This window comes from Helicoverpa zea, chromosome 1 (assembly GCF_022581195.2).
Source record: "Helicoverpa zea isolate HzStark_Cry1AcR chromosome 1, ilHelZeax1.1, whole genome shotgun sequence".
Taxonomy (NCBI): Eukaryota; Metazoa; Arthropoda; class Insecta; order Lepidoptera; family Noctuidae; genus Helicoverpa; species Helicoverpa zea.
The window spans coordinates 10,886,074-10,907,056 of NC_061452.1; the positions used below are offsets into that span (position 1 = coordinate 10,886,074).

General features: G+C 36.7%; 1 protein-coding gene across 1 annotated transcript; it reads left to right on the forward strand.

The window, feature by feature from the left end:
- The first annotated feature begins 19,011 nt into the window (after positions 1-19,011).
- Positions 19,012-20,629, forward strand: LOC124631280 (fork head domain-containing protein FD4-like). The gene has a single exon (XM_047165602.1). It carries the CDS (start codon positions 19,103-19,105, stop codon positions 19,856-19,858), a length of 756 nt encoding a protein of 251 aa, XP_047021558.1. The 5' UTR covers positions 19,012-19,102; the 3' UTR covers positions 19,859-20,629.
- Positions 20,630-20,983: the final 354 nt, after the last annotated feature.

Consider the following 20,983-nt stretch of genomic DNA (forward strand, 5'->3'; position numbering starts at 1 on the left):
CAAATGTTTAATTTGCTCTATAAATCACGCTATTAAAAACATTTCAAGGGTGTCATCGCGGCACCGATCTCATTGGAAACGTGACGGCGAGCTGTGTGGTCGAAGCTACTCCATGTTGGTATTCCACCTCATTGTTGGTATACTCATTGTACGAACAAGAATGTACACTCACATAGAACAAATTCAATTTGTTGAGATGAAATTGAATTAGGCATTGATGTGTGTCTTATTATTGTGCTGCTAAGTTATAATGAAGCGCAAAATGATGGTATACCTCGTTGGATAGACTCGATTAGACGTTAACTCATTTATTTGGTAGCTTGGTTCTAAATAGGAGTGAATAGTGAACGTATTGATTCATGTGGGAACGTGTTGTGCTACTGTTTAAAGAGTTTTTTGGATGTGTTCGCATGATCTCATCGAACGTGACTTGCTACACATCCTTAGCAGTAGCTACTTGTGACTACTTATATATTTACTGATCGGAATTAACGATATTGGTTTAAAATTGGAAACATTGAACTTATTCTTCAGTAAAGTTGTTAATAACGCAACCAGTGTCCTTACCAGTTTCTATATTTTTTCAGTGTGCGAACGTTACAATGACACTGAGAAATGTAGCTTTTTTAAGTACCTATGTACATGAAAACTGTAGGTAGGTATTATAATTTTGAGGGGCATTTTACTGAGGCTTTCCATGCTTCTATGAACTTTATTTGTTGTTACAATAAATAAAGAATCTGTTTTTATCTGTACTTACCTGGATTTTGTAATTACTAATTGGCCTTGTACTTTCGCACATTGAAAAGTTATTTAAGCGACTGTTAAAACGTGATCACTAAGTCTTTGTTTAGGTATAAAGAATCTATTTTAGTAATCAATTGTTATTTGTAGTAACAGTATTTTTAAACCAAGCCTGTGCTGTGGCGATTCATATATGCAATTACTGGAGGTGAATTAATAGTGCTACGCGCTACGAGATGCTACGAAAATGCGTAACGCTACGGCTGATGTCAACTTATTCATACTTACTTTATATGGTGAAAATTATTCTCTTTATTTTATCAGAATTATCGCGCAAAAAACTTTACTGTGGAGTTACTTTATTTCTCTATTTTAATATACAATAAGAATAGGAACCTAATGTCTAAGGGCCACCTTTATACGTACGTCAAGAAACTACTAATAACCACCTATGTAGTTCTATGCTGATGGTTTACTAAGACTAGCTCCATACCACATTTAGTAAACTGTTATTGAATCGGATCAATACTACGATTCTTATTAGACTAGCTGAATTCCATATTTAAGTAGTAAGCTATCATAGTACCTGTAGGAAACATGAATACTACTATCAAAATACCCTACCAATATTTGTCATCTAACAAAGTTATAAGGAAATCGACCTTAAACATGGAGGTTGCGTGACTCCGAAAACGTTCGGAGGAAGCCAGGCCTCAAATTAAATTATAGTTCGGCCATTCAGAGAATGCGTTCCTGACACGTCGCGATTGAACTGACGACGTAACTACATTCATTGATTATTGATATAATAATGTTGTTTTAATGCTCCTCAATTGTTAAAACGGTAAACAACCAGCAAAAATATTTTTATCGTAACTGCAACGCCATTGCAAAGTTACGTCGTCAGTTCAATCGCGACGTGTCAGGAACGCATTCTCTGAATGGCCGAACTTTAGATTAAATTGATTTATTGGTGAAGGAGCGTGAGTCCTCCGTCGCTTCGTTCCGCACTCCGGCGCAACTCTAATTAATGCTATTCGATTCGGAAACGTACCGGAAAAATTTACGGACGCTGCGGCCCAATGAGATGCTTCGTGATTTGATTAAACCTCTATGGAATGGTTGTGTTTTTGTCTATGGGAAAATTATATGCCTGTGTTATTCTTCTTTATTTAAAAATAAGGAAGTATAAAAACATGTTTCTCTCTGGTTTTGGTATGTAAAGGAGAATAATGTAGGCTAATAGGAAAAAAGTTTTGTTATATTTTAATATGGTCATATTATGAATGAAGCTCTTTCTTATATATAATGATGTCCGAAAGATTGTGATTGTTTCACCTTACTCATGTTTTCCCAACACCACTTCAGAGTATCCATTATTTTTTTACACCTGAATATTTCAAAACGTAAGATATATAAGATTAAACATCTTTATAGGCATATCCATATAACATCTCAATCTTATATTCATACTGATTACATTACATTATATTAGAAGCTAGAAAACATAAGGAAGTTCAGAACCGTGAGTAAATACCCCTATTTGTATCTAGGTATATAAGTACAGTCAGCATCAAAAGCAGCTGAACAAATCAAAATTTCAATATGTTGTACATTTACCTTCTTTAACCGTCAAATCCGTAGCGGACCCCAATCGGGGTCTGAACATCAATGTCACCGTAAGCTCGGTTTAGACCCCAATTGGGGTCTGCGAATCAGTCATACACTTTCCTAATTATTTACGCTATTATTATTATTTAATGTATGTCTCTTCCAGACCTCGGGACTATAGAGTCCCGGATTTTTGGGAGGCGAACGTGGGGCCGAAGCCAACACGCTGAAGCCCTTTTGAGACAACTTTAATGAAATGGTGACACAAAACCGACGATTATCCCTGTATACACTATAGAAATGTACCCAAGGACAATCCCCGGTTCTGTGCTAAACTATTGCTAACTATGGATGAAAACTACTTAGGCTATTGTGATGGGATGCTAATGGACTAGGAATGGGGAAACTACGGGAACTATGGCACCTGCCGATGACAATGTATTAAATACATGTTAAAATGGCAGGTGGAGACTCGCCAACTCACTTACTGGGCCCCCGGGAATCAGTCACTGAAAAGCAACAAGAGGGCAACAGGGACATGAGCGGCTGAGAAGGGTGAGGATACCTCGGCGGACTTTAAACGCAGATCACGCGCTCCCTGTGGGTCCAGCATCACCGGCCCACTCGCCACTTACCACGAGGCACCTACCCTCCGAGCAGGACTAACCTTGCTCTAGCGACTCCACTCTGACCGGCCGATGAAGGCAAGCCAAGAGGCGGGAGACCTATCCCCCGTCATGCTTCACTCCGGCAAGCCGGAGGTGGGGGACAGTATACTCTCCCTGGAGCACTCGGATATATAGCCCCGCGGGGTCGCTACTCCCCGTCATCCGCCTCAGATGCCCTGCGGGGCTATTATTTATATTATTTATATATTTATTTTCTTTCCAATCAAACCACATTTGTGAGTACTAAATAAAATAACTAAATAAATTTAAATTATTTTTACGTATTCAAACCTTTCATATTTAGCATCCCGTTAGAAATATACCTTTTTAAAATCCAATCGTAATTACCGGGAATTCTGATCGAACTCGCCATGTTTGTTTACATTAGTTGTTTTTTTAAATTTGAAGACGCATAGACAAGATGGCGACGGTGATAGAAGTTTTGCATCGAATGATCCGATTCGTTAAAATAAAGAATCGATTTAATAATTTTATATTATAATATTACTAAATTGCACTTTTGTATAGGTACTTACCATAGTCTGAAAATAAATAAGGAAAAGTAAAATGACTTAATTTATTTTGAAAAAAGTGCTAGAAAATCAGTGGTAGAAAATACGTTGTAGCCGGAATAAAAAAAATCTTCGGTTTTTAGGGTTTCTGAAGACGGCAAATGAAGACTTATTTTTTTCTTCGGGTGTTTTATGTGCAGGATTCCTGTAGACCTGCCAAACTTAATGGCGATTCGTTACTCCAACTTTTTAACTGAGCGGCAAAGCTATTTGACGAGAGCCGTAGTTAGGTGTAGTTATCGCAAAATTTTATGACGATTTCATTGTTTGAAAGGGCAAATAGTTCGCTGTTCATCGAAAGCTGGTCCAAGATGGAAAGATGGCCGCCGCCGACTTATTTTTAACCGACTTCCCAAAAAGGGGAGGTTCTCAATTCGACCGTTTTTTTTTTGTATGTTTGTTACGCGATTACTCAGCCATTTATTTATCGATTTTAATGATTCTTTTTTTGTTTGATAGCGTATACTTCCGAGGTGGTCCCGTTATCATCAGGTCAGGATCTGATGATGGAACCTTGAGAAATCGAAGGCGACTTTCGAAAGTTGCAGAAATACATAGGTTGAAATCTTATCACTCAGGTGTTTGCCTGGTAGCACTATTCAACAGTGAAGGTTTTGAGCTGAACTGATGATGGAGACCAGTGAAGTTCGAGGGAACTCGACAACTGAATATTTAAACTTTCTCGTGTTTGTGCTTATATTATTCGTATTTACGAGGCCTCTGCAACAGTGAAGGAGATGGAGACGAGAGAAGTTCGGTTGTCGAGATCCCTCGACCTTCTCTGGTCTCCATCATCAGGTCAGCTCCAAACCTTTACTGTTTCATAGTGTTATCAGGGGCCCGATTCTCCTAATTTTACTTAAGCGACCTTCGATTGACGTTCGACTCGCTTCGACTGAGATCCAATCCCGACTCGATTACGATTGAAGCGTATGTGGCATTCCGCTATTTTTTCTTTGAAATAAACGTTTTTATCCTTTTCTGTCATTCAATAATGAATCATTTTGTCTGCAAATGATTTACGATTGCATAATGATTGTACAGCAAACTACCGTATAGACCAAAATCATCAAAATAGCAGACCAATCGCACACCAATCAAATGTCAATCGAATACGATTGGTCTTTTATTAGTAGCAGAATGCCCGATATGGTTAAAACTGCTATAACGATCATATTGCGATTCGATTTCTATTAGATTTTGACATTATTAACTTAGGAGAATCGGGGCCCAGACATACATCTGAGTGTCAAGTTATAACCTTATCTATGCTTACAATTTTCGAGAGTTGCCCTCGATTTCTCAAGGTTTCCATCATCAGATCCTGGACCTAATAACAAATATGGGGAATATACCCTTTCGACCAAAAACAAACATCCAAATTGAGAACCACCTCCTTTTTGGGATTCGGTTAAAAATATTTGGTGACTTTAAAATCAATCAATTATTATTATTGTTTCTCATCATCAAATAAGTACATTACTTTGGTAGTTACAAATTGCATTATATTTCAGAACACCAGGCTTACCCTCATCATCATCATCATCATCATCAGCCTATCGCAGTCCACTGCTGGACATAGGCCTCTCCAAGTGCACTTAGTGCACGCCACTGAGATCGATTGAAGTAGGCTAAATACCTCTATGAGCAGGCTTACCCTCCGCCGAAACAAAAATCTTAGAATTGTTCAGAAATAATATAAGAATAAATTAAAATTCCGTAATAGGTAATAAAAATTCAATTAAAGTTAAAAATTATTACGAATGACGCAACACCAAAATAAATAATACATATAAAAATTTAATGCTAAAAACTTTCATAAAACTTAAATATCTTTTTTCTTAACAACAAAAACAAATTGAACCTATAATTTAAAATTAATAAATAAAATTGAAATAAGTTGCTATTAAAAAGAATATATAAAATTGGTATTCGATTATTTATAATAAATATCCGATTTAGGTATCGAATGCACACCGATGATTGAAAAAAAAAATAAAACTCTATTCCAAACTCTACTTGTCTGTGACTTTGATCTTGTAAATATTGTTCATTTTTATTGTGTATTTTATGTGCTGATTTTTTAGTTATTGAACATAAATAAGTGCACCAAATGTATTGCAATGGGTTGAAAATGTTATAAATATGACGTTTGTGTTGTGTTTGAGAAAGTGATGCGATTATTTAATGGTACCTAAGTTTTCACCAAATTTGAAATGCCTAACTTTTCTATAGACTTAAAAACGCCGTAATTATTATATTTTTCTGAATTAACTGACCCCATTTGACCTTTGCACGTTGTTGTCAAATAAGTGAGCTCTAAAGTTATAGGTAAAATACTTCTAATCAGGCATTACGGACTTAGAATTCATGTGTTGAAAGTTAGTACAAATTTTTGACTTCCATGTCGCGATTCAAAATATCCCGCCGAATCAACGGTATAGTCATATGTCAAAATCTTGTCGAGCAGAGGGGTTAAAAAAAAATATTAAGACAAATGCATTTTTTTTCCTGTAGTTTAGGATGTTAAGTAAATGGTGTTTGCCATGTTAAAAAAATTATGACCCTTACTTTGTAAGCACTTTTGAAAATTGTGATTTGTAGTACCTACTTTTGGTTCTGAAAGTACATAATATTTTCCTCATCTCGTTGGTTTTGAAAGCTCGAATGATACTTGTAGAGAACAATGTTGGGATACAAAATGATAAATTAAAATTTTGACGACTATTGTTTACTGAGAAAAGTTAATTATGTATTGTTTGCAGTAATAGGCTCATAAAACTAATTGGTTGGTGCAGCTAATTAATTGCCGAGCTATTACGAGTGTTCTGATGTAATTTAGGGATTTCTATTTTATTAGAATTTGCGTAATGACAAAAATGATGAGACATTACACAAATTAATTTGTAATTTTTGTGGTTAGTTAATGAATGTATATGAATCATTTACCGTTTTTAATAAGATTTATTATATTATATATTGTAATTTTATATTATAGAAAAGGTACACAAAAATTACCATCTTGTTTTTTTCTGTGTCTATAATAATTTTCATTTAGGTCTGCAGTAACAATAAACTCAAGATAGTGAAAAGTCATGGTGGCCTAGAGGGCAAAGAACCAACCTCACAAGTATGGGGGCGCGGGTTCGATTCCGGGTCAGGCAAGTACCAATGCAACTTTTCTAAGTTTGTATGTACTTTCTAAGTCTATCCTAGACACCAATGACTGTGTTTCGGATGGCACGTTAAACTGTAGGTCCCGGCTGTCATTGAACATCCTTGGAAGTCGTTACGGGTAGTCAGAAGCCAGTAAATATAACACCAGTCTAACCAAGGAGTATTGGGTTCGGAGGATGATAGTGAAGGAAAGTTTGTGATAAATTATTGTGAGCCCAGCAAGGGTTTGAATAACATACCGCTTCATTCCTATCCTTTATCGAAAGTAAATTGAATGAGAGTCGAACTTTATTAATGCTTCAGGGCTTCATTTCACTTTAAGTATTACGCATTAGTAATGATAAGGCTATTAACCATCCCATCGACCTATCTTGTATCTTAATTAAAGGTACATTAATTAAATACCGTAAATTACTATTGAAGCCATGGGCATTAATCTGAATATGATAACGAAACCGCGAATCAAACATTAACAAGGAAGTGTAGCGTTGTATAAAAGCGGTTTATACGCGATAATTCCGATACATAAAACATTTCATTATAAGCAGCGAGGCCCCATTATTCAAAGATATTTATTCATGTCGAATGATTGCCTTTCTTTTGTGTATCGACAATGGCGTCGCCGGCGTATTCCATTTGCGCGGCACCGCTCTTGTTCGCTCGCATTGTGCACGCGAGCCGTTCTTGTTTCCCGCGCCGCTCACCGCTCGCATGCTCGACGCTCACCTATTCTATGCAACATTAAATGGAGCCAAGATTGATGAGCTTAGACACGACCTGTGACACCTACTACCGAATGTACCATATACCCGTTTGTTTGGAATGCGCTTTATTTCATCCTTTATAATAAACGGTAATTATTGGTAGCGAGCCCATATGTATTTATGTCCGATCGCGGCCTTTGTCTAATGTTTGGACGAGCCCGGCCGACTAATAGGATTTTTTGTACGCGCCTGTTACTTATATCGGAGTAGGTATTAAAATGACGTTAATTTATCTTTTAGTTTATACCGCTCCGTGAACATTAATCACCGGTCATTGAATTGGTGTACGAACTAAATTAATGTAAATTAAACTTAAATAGAACACAATATATTATGTGAGGATACGTGTGTTGGATTCTTAGTTTGGTTACGAAACTTTTTGCGGTGTAAATTGAATTATGTTGATGGAGAGAAAAAAAAAACATCAATCAATAGTTGTTTGACACAGATAACAATATTTCTTATAGTAACGAGTGTCGATATCGTATTAGCAGTGAAAGTCGTCGGCACAGAAAGGGGTCTAAACTACTAGGTGCATGGGAGTCATTACATCTAATTCGATTGTTTGGGCAGCGTAGATTTGGGCCAGGCGCGGTGGTTGCGCCCCTGTAATTTGTACCCGTGCCGCCGCGCCGCAAGCGCCTTCTCAGAAACTAACTATTCGGAACTATGATACGCTTCATGCTACGAACTACTTATACGTTTTCAAAACGTAAACATCATATGCATTAATGTGATTGTTTGATATCAAAATAATACAGTAGGTAGGTGAATTAATGGTTAGATAATTTTAAAGCATATGCAAAACTTGTGCCTCAAATACCATTCGGTACCTACGGGGCAAGAAGAAAAATGTATAACTCATAACTAACATGCTGGACAAAATATACGTGAGAGGTGGAAGGAAGTTGGAAGTGTTGTCTGTAATATTGTGAACTAGGTGATACTTTACTTAAAAAAATTAGTAAAGATACCTGTAGAACAATTTCAGAGACAAAACATTTATTAGTTGCTTGTAGGAGCTTCTTTCCGCATCCAGAAAAACTGGCCTAAGTATGTTTTTCATCAGCCTCTAAACTATCTGAGCATCAAAACTTAAAATTGGTTCAGTAGTTTTGGCGTAAAAGTTGGAAAAACAAACAGACAGAGTTATTTTTGCAGTCACTTTCTCGTTTGTAATATATGTATTTTGATAAATAAATGAATCAATACCAGTTTGCATAGGAATAACCTCGCATGGTGATACTAAAGCTTGCAGTATTATTTATATTAATGACGTCAAAGTTGATACATAATATTAAAGATCAATATTACCAAAGTTAATATGACAACAGTAGTTATGAATGCTACACGTCATACCGGTGGTTATCCAAAATACTCATTATTATTTATCCTGTTAAATTAAATTATTTAACAGTATTTCACTGTTCATTATTTTAGTTGGCCTAATTCATGAGATTAAATATTCAGGCATTTAATTTTACCCAGTATTATTTTTTTATCTATTTATCGAGTTTTATGACGTAAACGCAACCGCACACTGCAGACTAAACAAGCCAAATATCTGATCATTGTTATTTTATGTATTTCTGTACATCCTCGTTGACTGCTTCGTCTAGTGGTCGTTATGACTGAGGTCTCGGGTTCAACTTCCAGGTCGGGTCGAAATCACGTGCATCGAAGAGCACGTAAATATCGGTCCTGCGCCTGATCTCTTGCCGGTCGTGTCGGATTGCCATCCCATCGGGCTATGAGAGTGAAGGAATAGTGAGTGCACTTGTATCTGCGCGAATGCTCGTGCACTATAATATGTCCTGCGCAGCTGGCTTATCTCCTTATATGAGATCGGCCTAGGACATATTATCATTTCTGTAGTTTTCAAGTGCCCGATCGGCCGACTAAAAAGTCTGCAGTGCGCTGATACTAAGTTTGATTTAAAGTATTTTCATTGCTACGTGCCCAGTCCGGTGTACTTAGTTTCTGGATCATTTATTACTCTAAGTAGTTCGTAATAAATAAATTTTTCGCCTACCTAATTCAAAACTTTGAGCGACTCGTGTGCGTAAGCACGTAACTCAATTACGTGATGCCAAGACCTAACTTAACAAGTATGTGCTTAGTCATTCTAATTTTTCATTTAATATATTATGTTATACCTGCCTACATTGTCTGCAAAATTTTAACAGGAAAAAGAAATTCCCAGGTACTATACGAAGGAATAATACATATACAGATTTATGCTCCACTAAATTATTAGCGTTGTAGGAGGCATATGTCGTGGTGGCTTAGTGGATAAACCATTCACTCAGCTGCATCCGGTTCGACTGGAAGACGCCCCCAACATAGTTGAGAAAAGGCTCGAGAGATGATGATGGAAGAGGCATAAGCTATTTGCTCTTCGCATGAGCCATAGAGCCATACTGTCGTGGGTTCACGATCACCCATTCCTCGCCCTCTATCGGCGCTCAATACGGCAAGACTGACTTGACTCCGATTTGTTTGCGGTCGATTGGAAGACAATACTGTCGGTATATCTGAAGTACTGTGAGATGAGCTTGTGAATGCTCTGACCGTTTTTGTTTGTAAATAAATAAATTATTAGGTATTTTTTTAAGTAATTACTTGGCTTAACTTAACTTTTTTTTAAAAGTCATCATCAAGTAACTTATTATACCTATTTAAGATTTTGTGGTAGGTACTATCCGAACGAATCTCGTCTATTATGAAATTATATAGATACGAAGAGACTCTTACGCCAATAGTAGGTCAATTTCATGTAAAAACAAGAAAATGAAAAGTTCAAAACTACTATAAAGGGAAATGCAATTTACATGTTAAAGCAATGATAGAGCTCAGTCAACAGCTAAAACCGCAATAGGTTCTACAAGTTCTCAGAAATACTTGCATAACGTTTGTAAAGGTAACACAATAACGTAGTATCAGTGTAAAACAAAACGTTTGCTTGATCATAACAAAATAAATGTTTATGTTGTTTGTAGGAAAGGCCGCAATTACCGAGGGCGGCGGTAGGAACGGAGCGCGCGGCCGCGGCTGGGCCACTACGATTTTTATCTCAAACGGTGAGCCGACGTTTCCATCCGCGTAATTACAGAGTTTAGGCCATAGAGTGAATTATTAGACGCGGCGCGGTGCGGTAATCAACACAATAATTGTTATTCACGGCGCTAGTGTTTGGCGCTGGTCTGCGGCGGACGGAACACAAATTGAATTTCGTACAATTGCCGTGTAACGGTCTCGCTTTGTTACCTTTTTATGTACCCATCACGTGAGCCGCTTTTTGTTTAGCTTAATAAAGAGCAATTTAATACGTTTTTTAACACGCAAATTAAATTTATAACGCTATAAAAAGAATAAGTCTTAATCCACGATAACATAAATCAGATATCGCAACAAAAAATTATAAAATACATTGCAGATTTATTTCAGTTAACGGTTATGAGATTCATTCAGAAGTTAATACATTTTTGATTATTGTTGTGCTGATTACACAATGCGATAAGAAATCTATGTTTTGAGGTAAAAGTCAATTTTACAGTGATTTTCAAGTAAAAAATGTATTCGATTTCATCTTTCTAAAAATGGGGATAAACTTGCGATCTGAGGTTCGCGGAACTCTTTAAGAACACACGACTTAGTTATTCATTGAAGTAAACTGAAAGCTTTTAAAAACAAAACAAGGAAACTACGTGGCAATTTATTTTCGTAGGGCGGCGCCCCCCGCGCAAATTCATTACCAGCACAACCTGGCGCTTCCGTTTCCGGAGCCCAGTACTACAAAATACAACCTTAACTACAATAGTCCTCCTTTGCACATACATTACTGGTTCATTACGAAGCTTAGTCCGAGAAGTTCGTTTCAACAGCGCAATGTAATGTGTATGTGTGAGTTCGTAGTGTTGTGTTAGTGTGTTCGTGGTAGTGTGCGTGGATCATGATAGCATCGATTTGACGTGACTGCGACTTCGTTTGCTCAGCCGTTTAGCTTTGTGGAAAACTAACATAAACTTCTACTGTTTTGTTTTTTATTAGTTTTTTTTTTATTTTCCATGTAGTAGGTACAATTATGCGATGTTTGTAACAGACCTTTTTTGGTTAATGGTTTAATAAGGCGTGTGTAGGAGTGCGTTTGCTTTTGCAAAACGATTCAGCTTTTTGCTTAGAAGATTGAGTAAATTATTTTATTGCTTGATGATGCAGGATTTTTTAAGGCTAAGTTTTTTCAGAAGCTGATTACTCAACGTGTATTCTGATAATTTAACATTTATTTACCGGTAATTGATGCAATTACCTACTTCATTATGTGACATGACAAAATAGCGCTGAACTAAACCCTGTTGTAGGTACTCGTTTTATGTTCGATATCTTAGTAACAATAGTCGAAGAAAAATCGTATTTTCCGGCCACCAAGCCATCAAACTTTCATACCATCCATTTTAAATTCAATTTCTTCTACTTCAAACAATAGCATTTCTTTATTTTTAGCTCCGAACACCTGGGTGGAAACAGGTGCACAGATAACATATAAGCACCTAGTTACATATAGTCTCACGATACATAGGTATATGATACGATATGATATATTTATTGACGGGTTGTTCATAACAGACGTGATATGGGACTGTAAAGGTCGGCATACATAAATAACGCCCGTCAGTCGAAGCACGTTGCAGGTGGAGACACGAGGCTACCCACGCTCTATGTCACAGCTTAACAACATCAGTGCGTCAATCAATCTAAAAATACTTATATAAAACTACAAATACTTATATAAAACCAACTTCTAAAAAAATTATAAAGAAATCATTTGACTCCAATTGATATATTGAATCAAATTATGTATTTCGTAACTGGTTAAAAAAGAACGAAATTCTAGAAATCTATCAATTTACTGGTGTTTTTTTAACCTAATTATATATCGAGTCAAATACATATTACGTAAACACATCCATGTCTTTTTTAAGTCTGTTAAAGGACTAGTTTCCCCATTGGCTTGGCATAGGCACAGCAATGATGTATTTCCTCATAAGCCTCTATGTATTGTTGAAAAATGCGCGGATTTTCATTCATCTTTATTAGTAGTAGTTTTATACAATGTGGCGTAAATTTTTGTTGTAATGCGCTGTTGTAAACTCAGATAAATCAAGGCGTTGTAAACAATTAAAAGTTACCTTTTTGGTAAGTAGGAAGTTTATATGCAAAAAGTTATCTAGTTGGTATGTGGGAAAAGCCACAAGAATATTAAAATTTAATATGATAAGGCCTTATAGGAACATGATAAGAACTTAACCAGGTAAACCACATAATAAACAAATCATGCAATTAGATACATATGACCAAATATAGCAGTACTTAGTAACAAAAATATTACCTGTCTGATTACGTACTCAGAAAAGCGCCATCGCCATATAGGCCGTATTTAATGCGGTATATACCTGGTAATTTAAATCAGTCTACAACAATTTATAAACAAAATTTCTAATTAAGGCACTAACAAATTGTCGAAACATTTAATGAGGACCATTAAGAACTATTATAAAATTATATAAAATTATTTTTCCCACGTTTACACGAATTGGCAAGTGAGCTTAACAGGTCATACTGTAAGTGAAATGGAGTCCGGAATTTTATTTTTTCCCGGAATAGTTGGTTTTTAATCTAGTTTCCCTGATTTCGGCATAGATCAAGTTAAACACCAAGATCGATCAACAACCAGTACTGCTGATTTACTTAGGTATTACTTAAAACCTTCCTTCCTAAATCGTGCAGCAAGCATTGTATTCTGTAATTACGAATGGGTTCGTAGCACCAGTGAGAAAGAAGTTTGAGACTTATTACAGTACCCGCACATTGCAAATCATTATAATGCATTACCGATAAGGCATTTACCGATATCAGACCGACTGAAAGAAAACACTGGTTGGAATCAAGATTTAAATAAAAAAATGCTAAGCATCTGGTCTACTGTCGGCCGACTGTTTAGTTTGCATTATGCATGTACTCTGGGTTCTCAAAAGTTACAAAGTAAACTTAAAGGTAGGTAACTATGTGTCAGTTTAATGTGGTTTTTCCCGGGTTCAGAAAGATTTGAAAAATCCTTCATTTCAGGTATATAATACTGTAATAGAAGCCAAAACAGGCTATCAAAGTTTTATTACTTAATTTGGTTTACTTAGTCGATGATTCAGTAACGCGTAAGCACAACTCTTAAAGTTTTAATATTGGTTATTCCAAATGTATATTAATTGGTTATTCTAAATATAATATACAAGTATGAAGTAAAGCATGGTCTAAAGTTCAATGATAACAATTTCCTTTAAATTAACAACACATAATATTACTAATTCGATGATTATATAACAGCCAAGAAACAATAAATCTCCTTAGTAATTAAAACAAAACTATTAATAACTTGTAGAATTGAATAATTGTACCATTTTATTCTGTGACTCGGTACTCGCAATCTCTTGATATGTAATTCAATAACAATAATCGGATTCTCTTTAACGCCGACAAGAGGCGTATGCCTTACAGCAAGAACCATTAACTCAGATAACTTACAAAAGATTTTAACCTTAATTGAGAAGGTGATAAGACTGACTTTCGCCTGTGAATGTCTTGGCACTTATGGTGAAATGAAGAGCTATCTATTCGGTAATAGGCTGGTTTGGTTGAGCTTACAAATAACGAATCGTTACGAGTGTTGCTCCATACTTTGTAAGTACTCTCTGGTCCATTGTTTCACTGCACTATTAATAGACAACTAGAATTGTTTATGTAATTATAGAGTTGGGATTCGTAATTAGAAAGGTGACTTTTAATTTTATTTCCAAAGTTCTTGATTTGATTAGCTAATTTAAATATGAGACATATAACAGTCGAATATTAAATCGATTACATTGGTAAATTGAATTTATATTGCAATATATTATTACATTAGTTTAGTGTTTACTATTTGATTATACAAAGGTTTCAAAAATGAGTACGTAGACATACACATTATTTATTAGCAAAGCAGCTTGTATAAAATCGAGAGCACTCTGAGAGGGGGGATACCAACGGGCCAGGTTCCGCAGTCTCCCCGCCATGTAGGCGGACACCATCGCGAGATATCTGTACCCGGTTATACATACAAATTGTGATCTCGTCGACTTGCAGATGCAAGATAAGAAGCAATTAAGCGCCCATGAATATACGACCCCGCTTCGCATCCCCTCTCATACATTACCACTTTTCCGAGGCCGGTTAATAAATAAAATCTCATATTTGCGCTCGCTCTGCCCAATGATATATAACGTTTGTTAATTAGGTTATCTCCCCGTCGGCATCTTCAAAGGGCCAAGGTTTAAAAGGCTCGTTGATATTAAAAATGCCGCTTATAACTTTTATCATAAATCACCCTGTGGCTAAATCGCGAGGGCGCGCGAAAAAATTCGATCTACTTGGAACAAAAAATATGCAAGTAATGACGAAAGCACCCTGAGAGCTTTTTTGAGTAGCTGCGGACTTGCTTAGAATTAATTGTATTGAGCCCACTCAATAGCCGCCTTGCCACTAAAATATTTATCTTGTAGTGTGACTGCGTAACACTTGCCCACTCTATACGAAATTACAGGACAAAAAGTGAACTAAAACATTGAATGACGTGCACATAAGCACGTAGAATTTTTATTTCTAGACTAAAACTAAGGAAAAATTAAAGGCACAAGGTGTAAAGCGATTGCGTAGCATTTTAAATAGGTTTTAGAGGAAATATGAAATATGTGGTTTGCGGTCACATTTAATTGCTTAAAAAATATTTCATTTTTATCTTACTTATTACAATATAATACTAGACTTAAATAATTATAACATCGCAAGCATCTGGGTTCAACTTTTAAACAACTATGCCCAAGGAAGATACGTACGGCCTATATGTTAGTATGTATTACGGTATGTGTGACAAACGGTGAATGTCTATCCGCCAGATCAATTTTACTCATGTGGTCACTACTTAGCCACGAGCTTACCTTAAACAGTATAAATATGAGGTATTAATGATCATTCAATACTCTTAAATACGAAACCAAAGTATTCAGAGAACATTAACGAAATGTTCCCCTATATTTTCAAGATTGTTCCCGTTGTAAAGAGACCGGCGAACAGTTTAATGAGTCCCAAGAGGTCTCGTCGAAAGCAGAGCGTGGGCTCGTGATTACCATGGGCCCCCTGTAATAATAAAACATCGACAAGCCGCCTTTATCGAGTGCCTTCTCGATAAGCATCCGTGACGAATTCGCACCATTCGAGCGAGCCCTCGGACCTACGATACTCGTGCACATGGCCGTTAAACACGTTATTAAAACGACTAATAATACACCATCAACAACCCAAAATATGTCTTATAATTTAAGTTCCAAGATTTATTTTTGACACCGGCGCGTCATATTTTATACGGTTCTTACAATTTTGAGGGAAAATGACCGAGATATTCATATCGATACAATTTTAATTCCAATTATAATATTACCACAGCGGCTTATCATCATTTTGAGGAAGTTCTTGGGTTGAACAGTTTTTATCCTGAATACTACGTCACGGTTTTTACTGCAAAATTATTGCAACCTCGATATCAACAAAGCGTTATTGATATTATTTGATAAAATTAATTTGAAATTATATTCGGAAATGGATTATCTATAGAGAAGTCGGTCACAGCTGATTTGATCCGATTATTCACGATCTCAAAGATGAATTTCCCCAGAAGGTGAAATTTCGCTAGTGAGACTGATTATAGCGGTCAAACGGAGAAATGTGGTGAACTGGTAAAAATAATGAATTTCATGCGTAGGGTACAGAATACCTACATTTGTTTCTTTGTTGGTAAAATTTTGAAAATATATTTCTAGCACATTAATCTATGAAAATGTTGTTTCTTGACTGTTTTTTATTGTCCTCATCGTTCAATTAGAACCGCAAATTCTGCCCGGTAGGTTTCTACTTAGGTACTTTCATATTTCATTTCAAAAATTGTTTAGAACTTTTCATATAATAAACTCCGTTCATGTAGGTAGGTATACCTATTAAAAATGGACAAAATAACAATTTAATAAATAATGTTACTATAGGTTAGTTACGATAGATATTTTTTACATTCCATATGTAGTCAGTTAGATACCATACCTCTATGTATAAAATTAAATATAGTACAAATTGTTTGTCATATTTTTAAGAATACCTGCCGAAACTATCATGTTTTCCTTACAGATAAAATTTAGTCAACAATTAGCTAATCGGTCCTCATTGGACAAATGATAATTTAAGTGAATTTGAATAAGTAATCAATCATTTATTTATTATTATTATATTTTAAACGTATTTAGTTACATCATCATTTTTTATCTTTATCCCAATTTTATTTGACTACTTCCATTTTCCTCTTTAAGTAGATACTATAAATAAATAATTTATTGTTAATTTTTATTTATCATAAATCAGTTTTCAGACATAGAAATCAAATTGTAGCTGTCTATTAAGGCAGTCCTCAGCTTTTACAAAAACCTATAACAAAGTTGCGTTTGCGCATGCAAACGGATGTCACCGCCATGTTTTTGTCGGCGATCATTCACCTCCCAATCATTCACGAATTTGGGAAACGGTATAACAATAAAAAATAATATAAAAACGATAGTTCGTGATCGATGTGACTATTAACGTTTTTGCTTTCTACAAGTCAATAGTGAGTCCAATCGTTGGATTGGACAATTTAGGTTAGATTAGCATTCTTAACAACACTGAGCCACGCAACCAATTAGAATATTATATTTAATTAAATATTCGATTAGCACTTTATGGCCGCTCAGCTTAACTCGAGTGCGATTATGATAATATTTTAATGACTAGAAAGGGAAACTAGTGTTGCTAGAAACTGCGGATTATGCCAATATTATATAGGAGATTATGCTTTTTTGAAAACAGGAAACTAATTTTTAATCTAGTTTTTAATACAGGAATGAATTTTAAGTAGTGCGCAAAAAGAAACTGGTGGTCCAGAATCGTTAACAGAACATATCTGCATCATCAGTAAAAAAAAAAAAAAAATTCATTCTTTTGTCCGCCCTAAAATCAGCAAAATATGGATACCAACTAAGTATTCTTACGCGTGCCGAGCGGAGCTCCGTCAGTAAACCGGTTTCGCGTTGCCGCCGTGCATACTATGATGACTGTGACCGTACTACTGGTTACAAAATAAACATCTTTCGATATCAATAACTTTTCTTTTTTGTACTAAAACACTACAAAATAAAAATATACGTATCTATAAAACTTATTTAACTATAAGTTGACAAAGTTTGCGCACTGGATAAAATTCATTCCTGTATTTTGTGTTGAATTTTCTAATACGATTTCTATTAAGTTACTTATAGTTAATGCTCTTTGATTGGTGAGTGATCGAACTATACCTCTACATATCTATATACAGGTCTACATACTTATAGATAAAACAAGTAAATATATATAGATATAAAACTGGAGTTATTCCAGTAACATTAATACTGAGACTCAAATTAGACCATTTATTGAAAAAACAAATTGGTACCTACTTTAGTGGCGACCCCCCGTTTAAAGCAAGTTAGTGTAGGTATTTTAATTTTCTTGTTAGTTATGTATCAGAACTTCAAGGTTAGATTTTCACTCGTATAGTCTAGGTTATAAACTAGGCTAGTTACAGCTTTTACTACTGGCATATACAATATCCAAATATAAAAAATAAAACCGGCCTATTAAGTAGTCGTAAAAGCACAGTTATAGTCGTTGTTATTTGATATTATATGATTCAGTCCTTGGGTATTATATTCTAGTTTCTGTTAATGATCTTATTAGTTCTCCCTCGTTAGTAACCTATCGGTTTTACTTTAACCTAGTTAACCTCTAATTGGGTTTTCTTGTAATATTTTCTAGAGCTTTCAAGGTTTGTCAGGAACAAGGAACTAAGTATTGTTTTTTATATGGCATCAATATTTAAATACAGTTACGTTGTTTTCAAATACTGGAATATATTTTCCTTGTGAAAAAATAAACGAGACTTTATTTATATTATACCTCTCTCGGGCTATGTATATTGATTACTATTATTATACAGTTAATCTAGCTTAAAAATAACAATGCAAAAGGATTTAATAACATTCATTCATTATTAAAGCAGAGTATAATTCAAATCTCTTATTCTGTATCATCGTAATTTACATATGCTAAATAAAAAGCGGTGTCATCACAAAAGATTTTGGAGGCAATATAAACATAATATCAATTTAAATTCCTTGTTAGTGGAGCGAAAGCCGACATCATACCTGAAAGTGGCGAGACCCCATTGGACGACGAGCGCGCCAATCGCGTGCGCGCTGCCGGCCGCCGCATCCGGCCGGCGGCGGGCGGGCGGGCCGGGCCGCGAGCTCGCCGCGCCTCAGTTCCTCTCCACACCTCGCATCGGACTGACGCGCTCGTACATCCGTGTGTTGCATACTTGCTTATATTCACTTGTCCTCCTGGGACATTCAGGGAAGTGACAATGCCGCGACCCTCACGTGAATCTTATGGCGATCAGAAACCTCCGTACTCGTACATATCCCTGACGGCGATGGCGATCTGGAGCTCCCCGGAGCGCATGCTGCCGCTGTCGGAGATCTACCGGTTCATCACGGACCGCTTCCCGTACTACCGGCGCAACACGCAGCGCTGGCAGAACTCGCTGCGGCACAACCTCTCCTTCAACGACTGCTTCGTGAAGGTGCCGCGCCGCCCGGACCGGCCCGGCAAGGGCGCCTACTGGACGCTGCACCCGCAGGCCTTCGACATGTTCGAGAACGGCTCGCTGCTCCGGAGGCGCAAGAGGTTCAAGCTCCAGAAAGGCGAGAAAGATAACCTGAACGCAGAATTAGCAGCGCTGGCCAGTTTTAACAGAGCATTTTTGGCAAGACAAGCAAGTGCACCCCCGCCGCCGCCTGCAATGCCAACCGCCAGTTTATACACTCCTCCACTGTGTCCACAATTGAGTCCAGAGCCAGCAGAACTACCGGAGGCAGCCGCTATTACAACGTTGCCACGTGAAAGACCCCGAAGAGCGTTCACAATCGAGGCGCTTTTGGAGCCGGACTTGCCGCGCCTGTCGCCGTCGCCGCCGCACCAGGTGCTGATCCCGATGCCCCGCATGGAGAGCGCGGTGTCGTACGTGGCGGCGGCGCAGCGGTACCACGCGGAGCTGCTGGCGGCGGCGCACGCGCTGCGCCCCTGCTACCTGCCGCCGCCGCCGCTGCCCGTCGCCTGACATCAGCCTCACTCCAGCTGCTCCAATGTTTCGTGCAATGTTAGATTGTAAGTACACTAGTATTCAACATTTTGTAGACCGTGATTGACGTGAACATTCTTCATTATTTAATTGTTAAAGTTTTGAGTTCTTCATTTGTGTTCTTGCTGGAGTCTTCAAGAGCCACCAGTCCAACTTATGGTTTCCTACTTTATGACGTTAGTAGGAAGCAGTGATGACATACCCTTAACGCATTTAGTATAATGTATAACTATTTATTATCCAAAAAGCGTGATACATGGAGGCTTAGTAAGATGGGCCTACTGTTGAACATTCCACAAATGATTCACCGCATCAATATCGTGTTTAAGTGATCTCACTTTAAGGTTAATGTAACTATTGATTAGAGTTTGAAAGGTGTGAAAAACAGTGGTTCAACATAATATACTGTAGCAATAAATAATCGTGAGAAAGTGAACTAAATAATCAAGAGAGCAACTAAATGACAAAATTATAAATACTACAGAAAAGTCCTGTAAATTATTCTCAGTTTATAATTTTACATATTCTCTCTTACAATTCTAATCAGAAAAATCATATTATCTGTAGTTATATAGTAAATGTAAAAAATATAATTATTGTTGTATAATAGCTAGCGTAGATTAAGATTGTTATTTATTTAGTGATGAGAACTGAATATTTTCCTGTGCATAGAGTAGATCAATTATTTGTGTAAATATTGTTTAAATTGTTATGACTATTGAGTAGGAATATTAAATGCAATTCATTATACGTACTAGTTTCATTTCTCCTAACTTTTAAAATCATTTACTGATATTGGTTTGCGGTATATACCAGGCAATTAAATAACTGAGGAGTGAGGTAAATAAAATTGGGAAGGCTAAAAATTCTTCGTGTGGGGTGGAGGAAAAAAGTGGTAGAAAATTGGTAAAAAAGGGATATTCCTGGTGGTCTTTTTCACGGTGTAACGCGGCGCGTCGGACCACGGTTGTGGGGCCATTAGCTCCCGATATAGGCCTGCAATGTGCTGACTCATCGCTTCTATCCACAGGCTTGTTACACACTATAATGCGCTTTATAGGCCTGACCAACATTTTGACCCTTTTTCACAGTGAAAAACCTTTA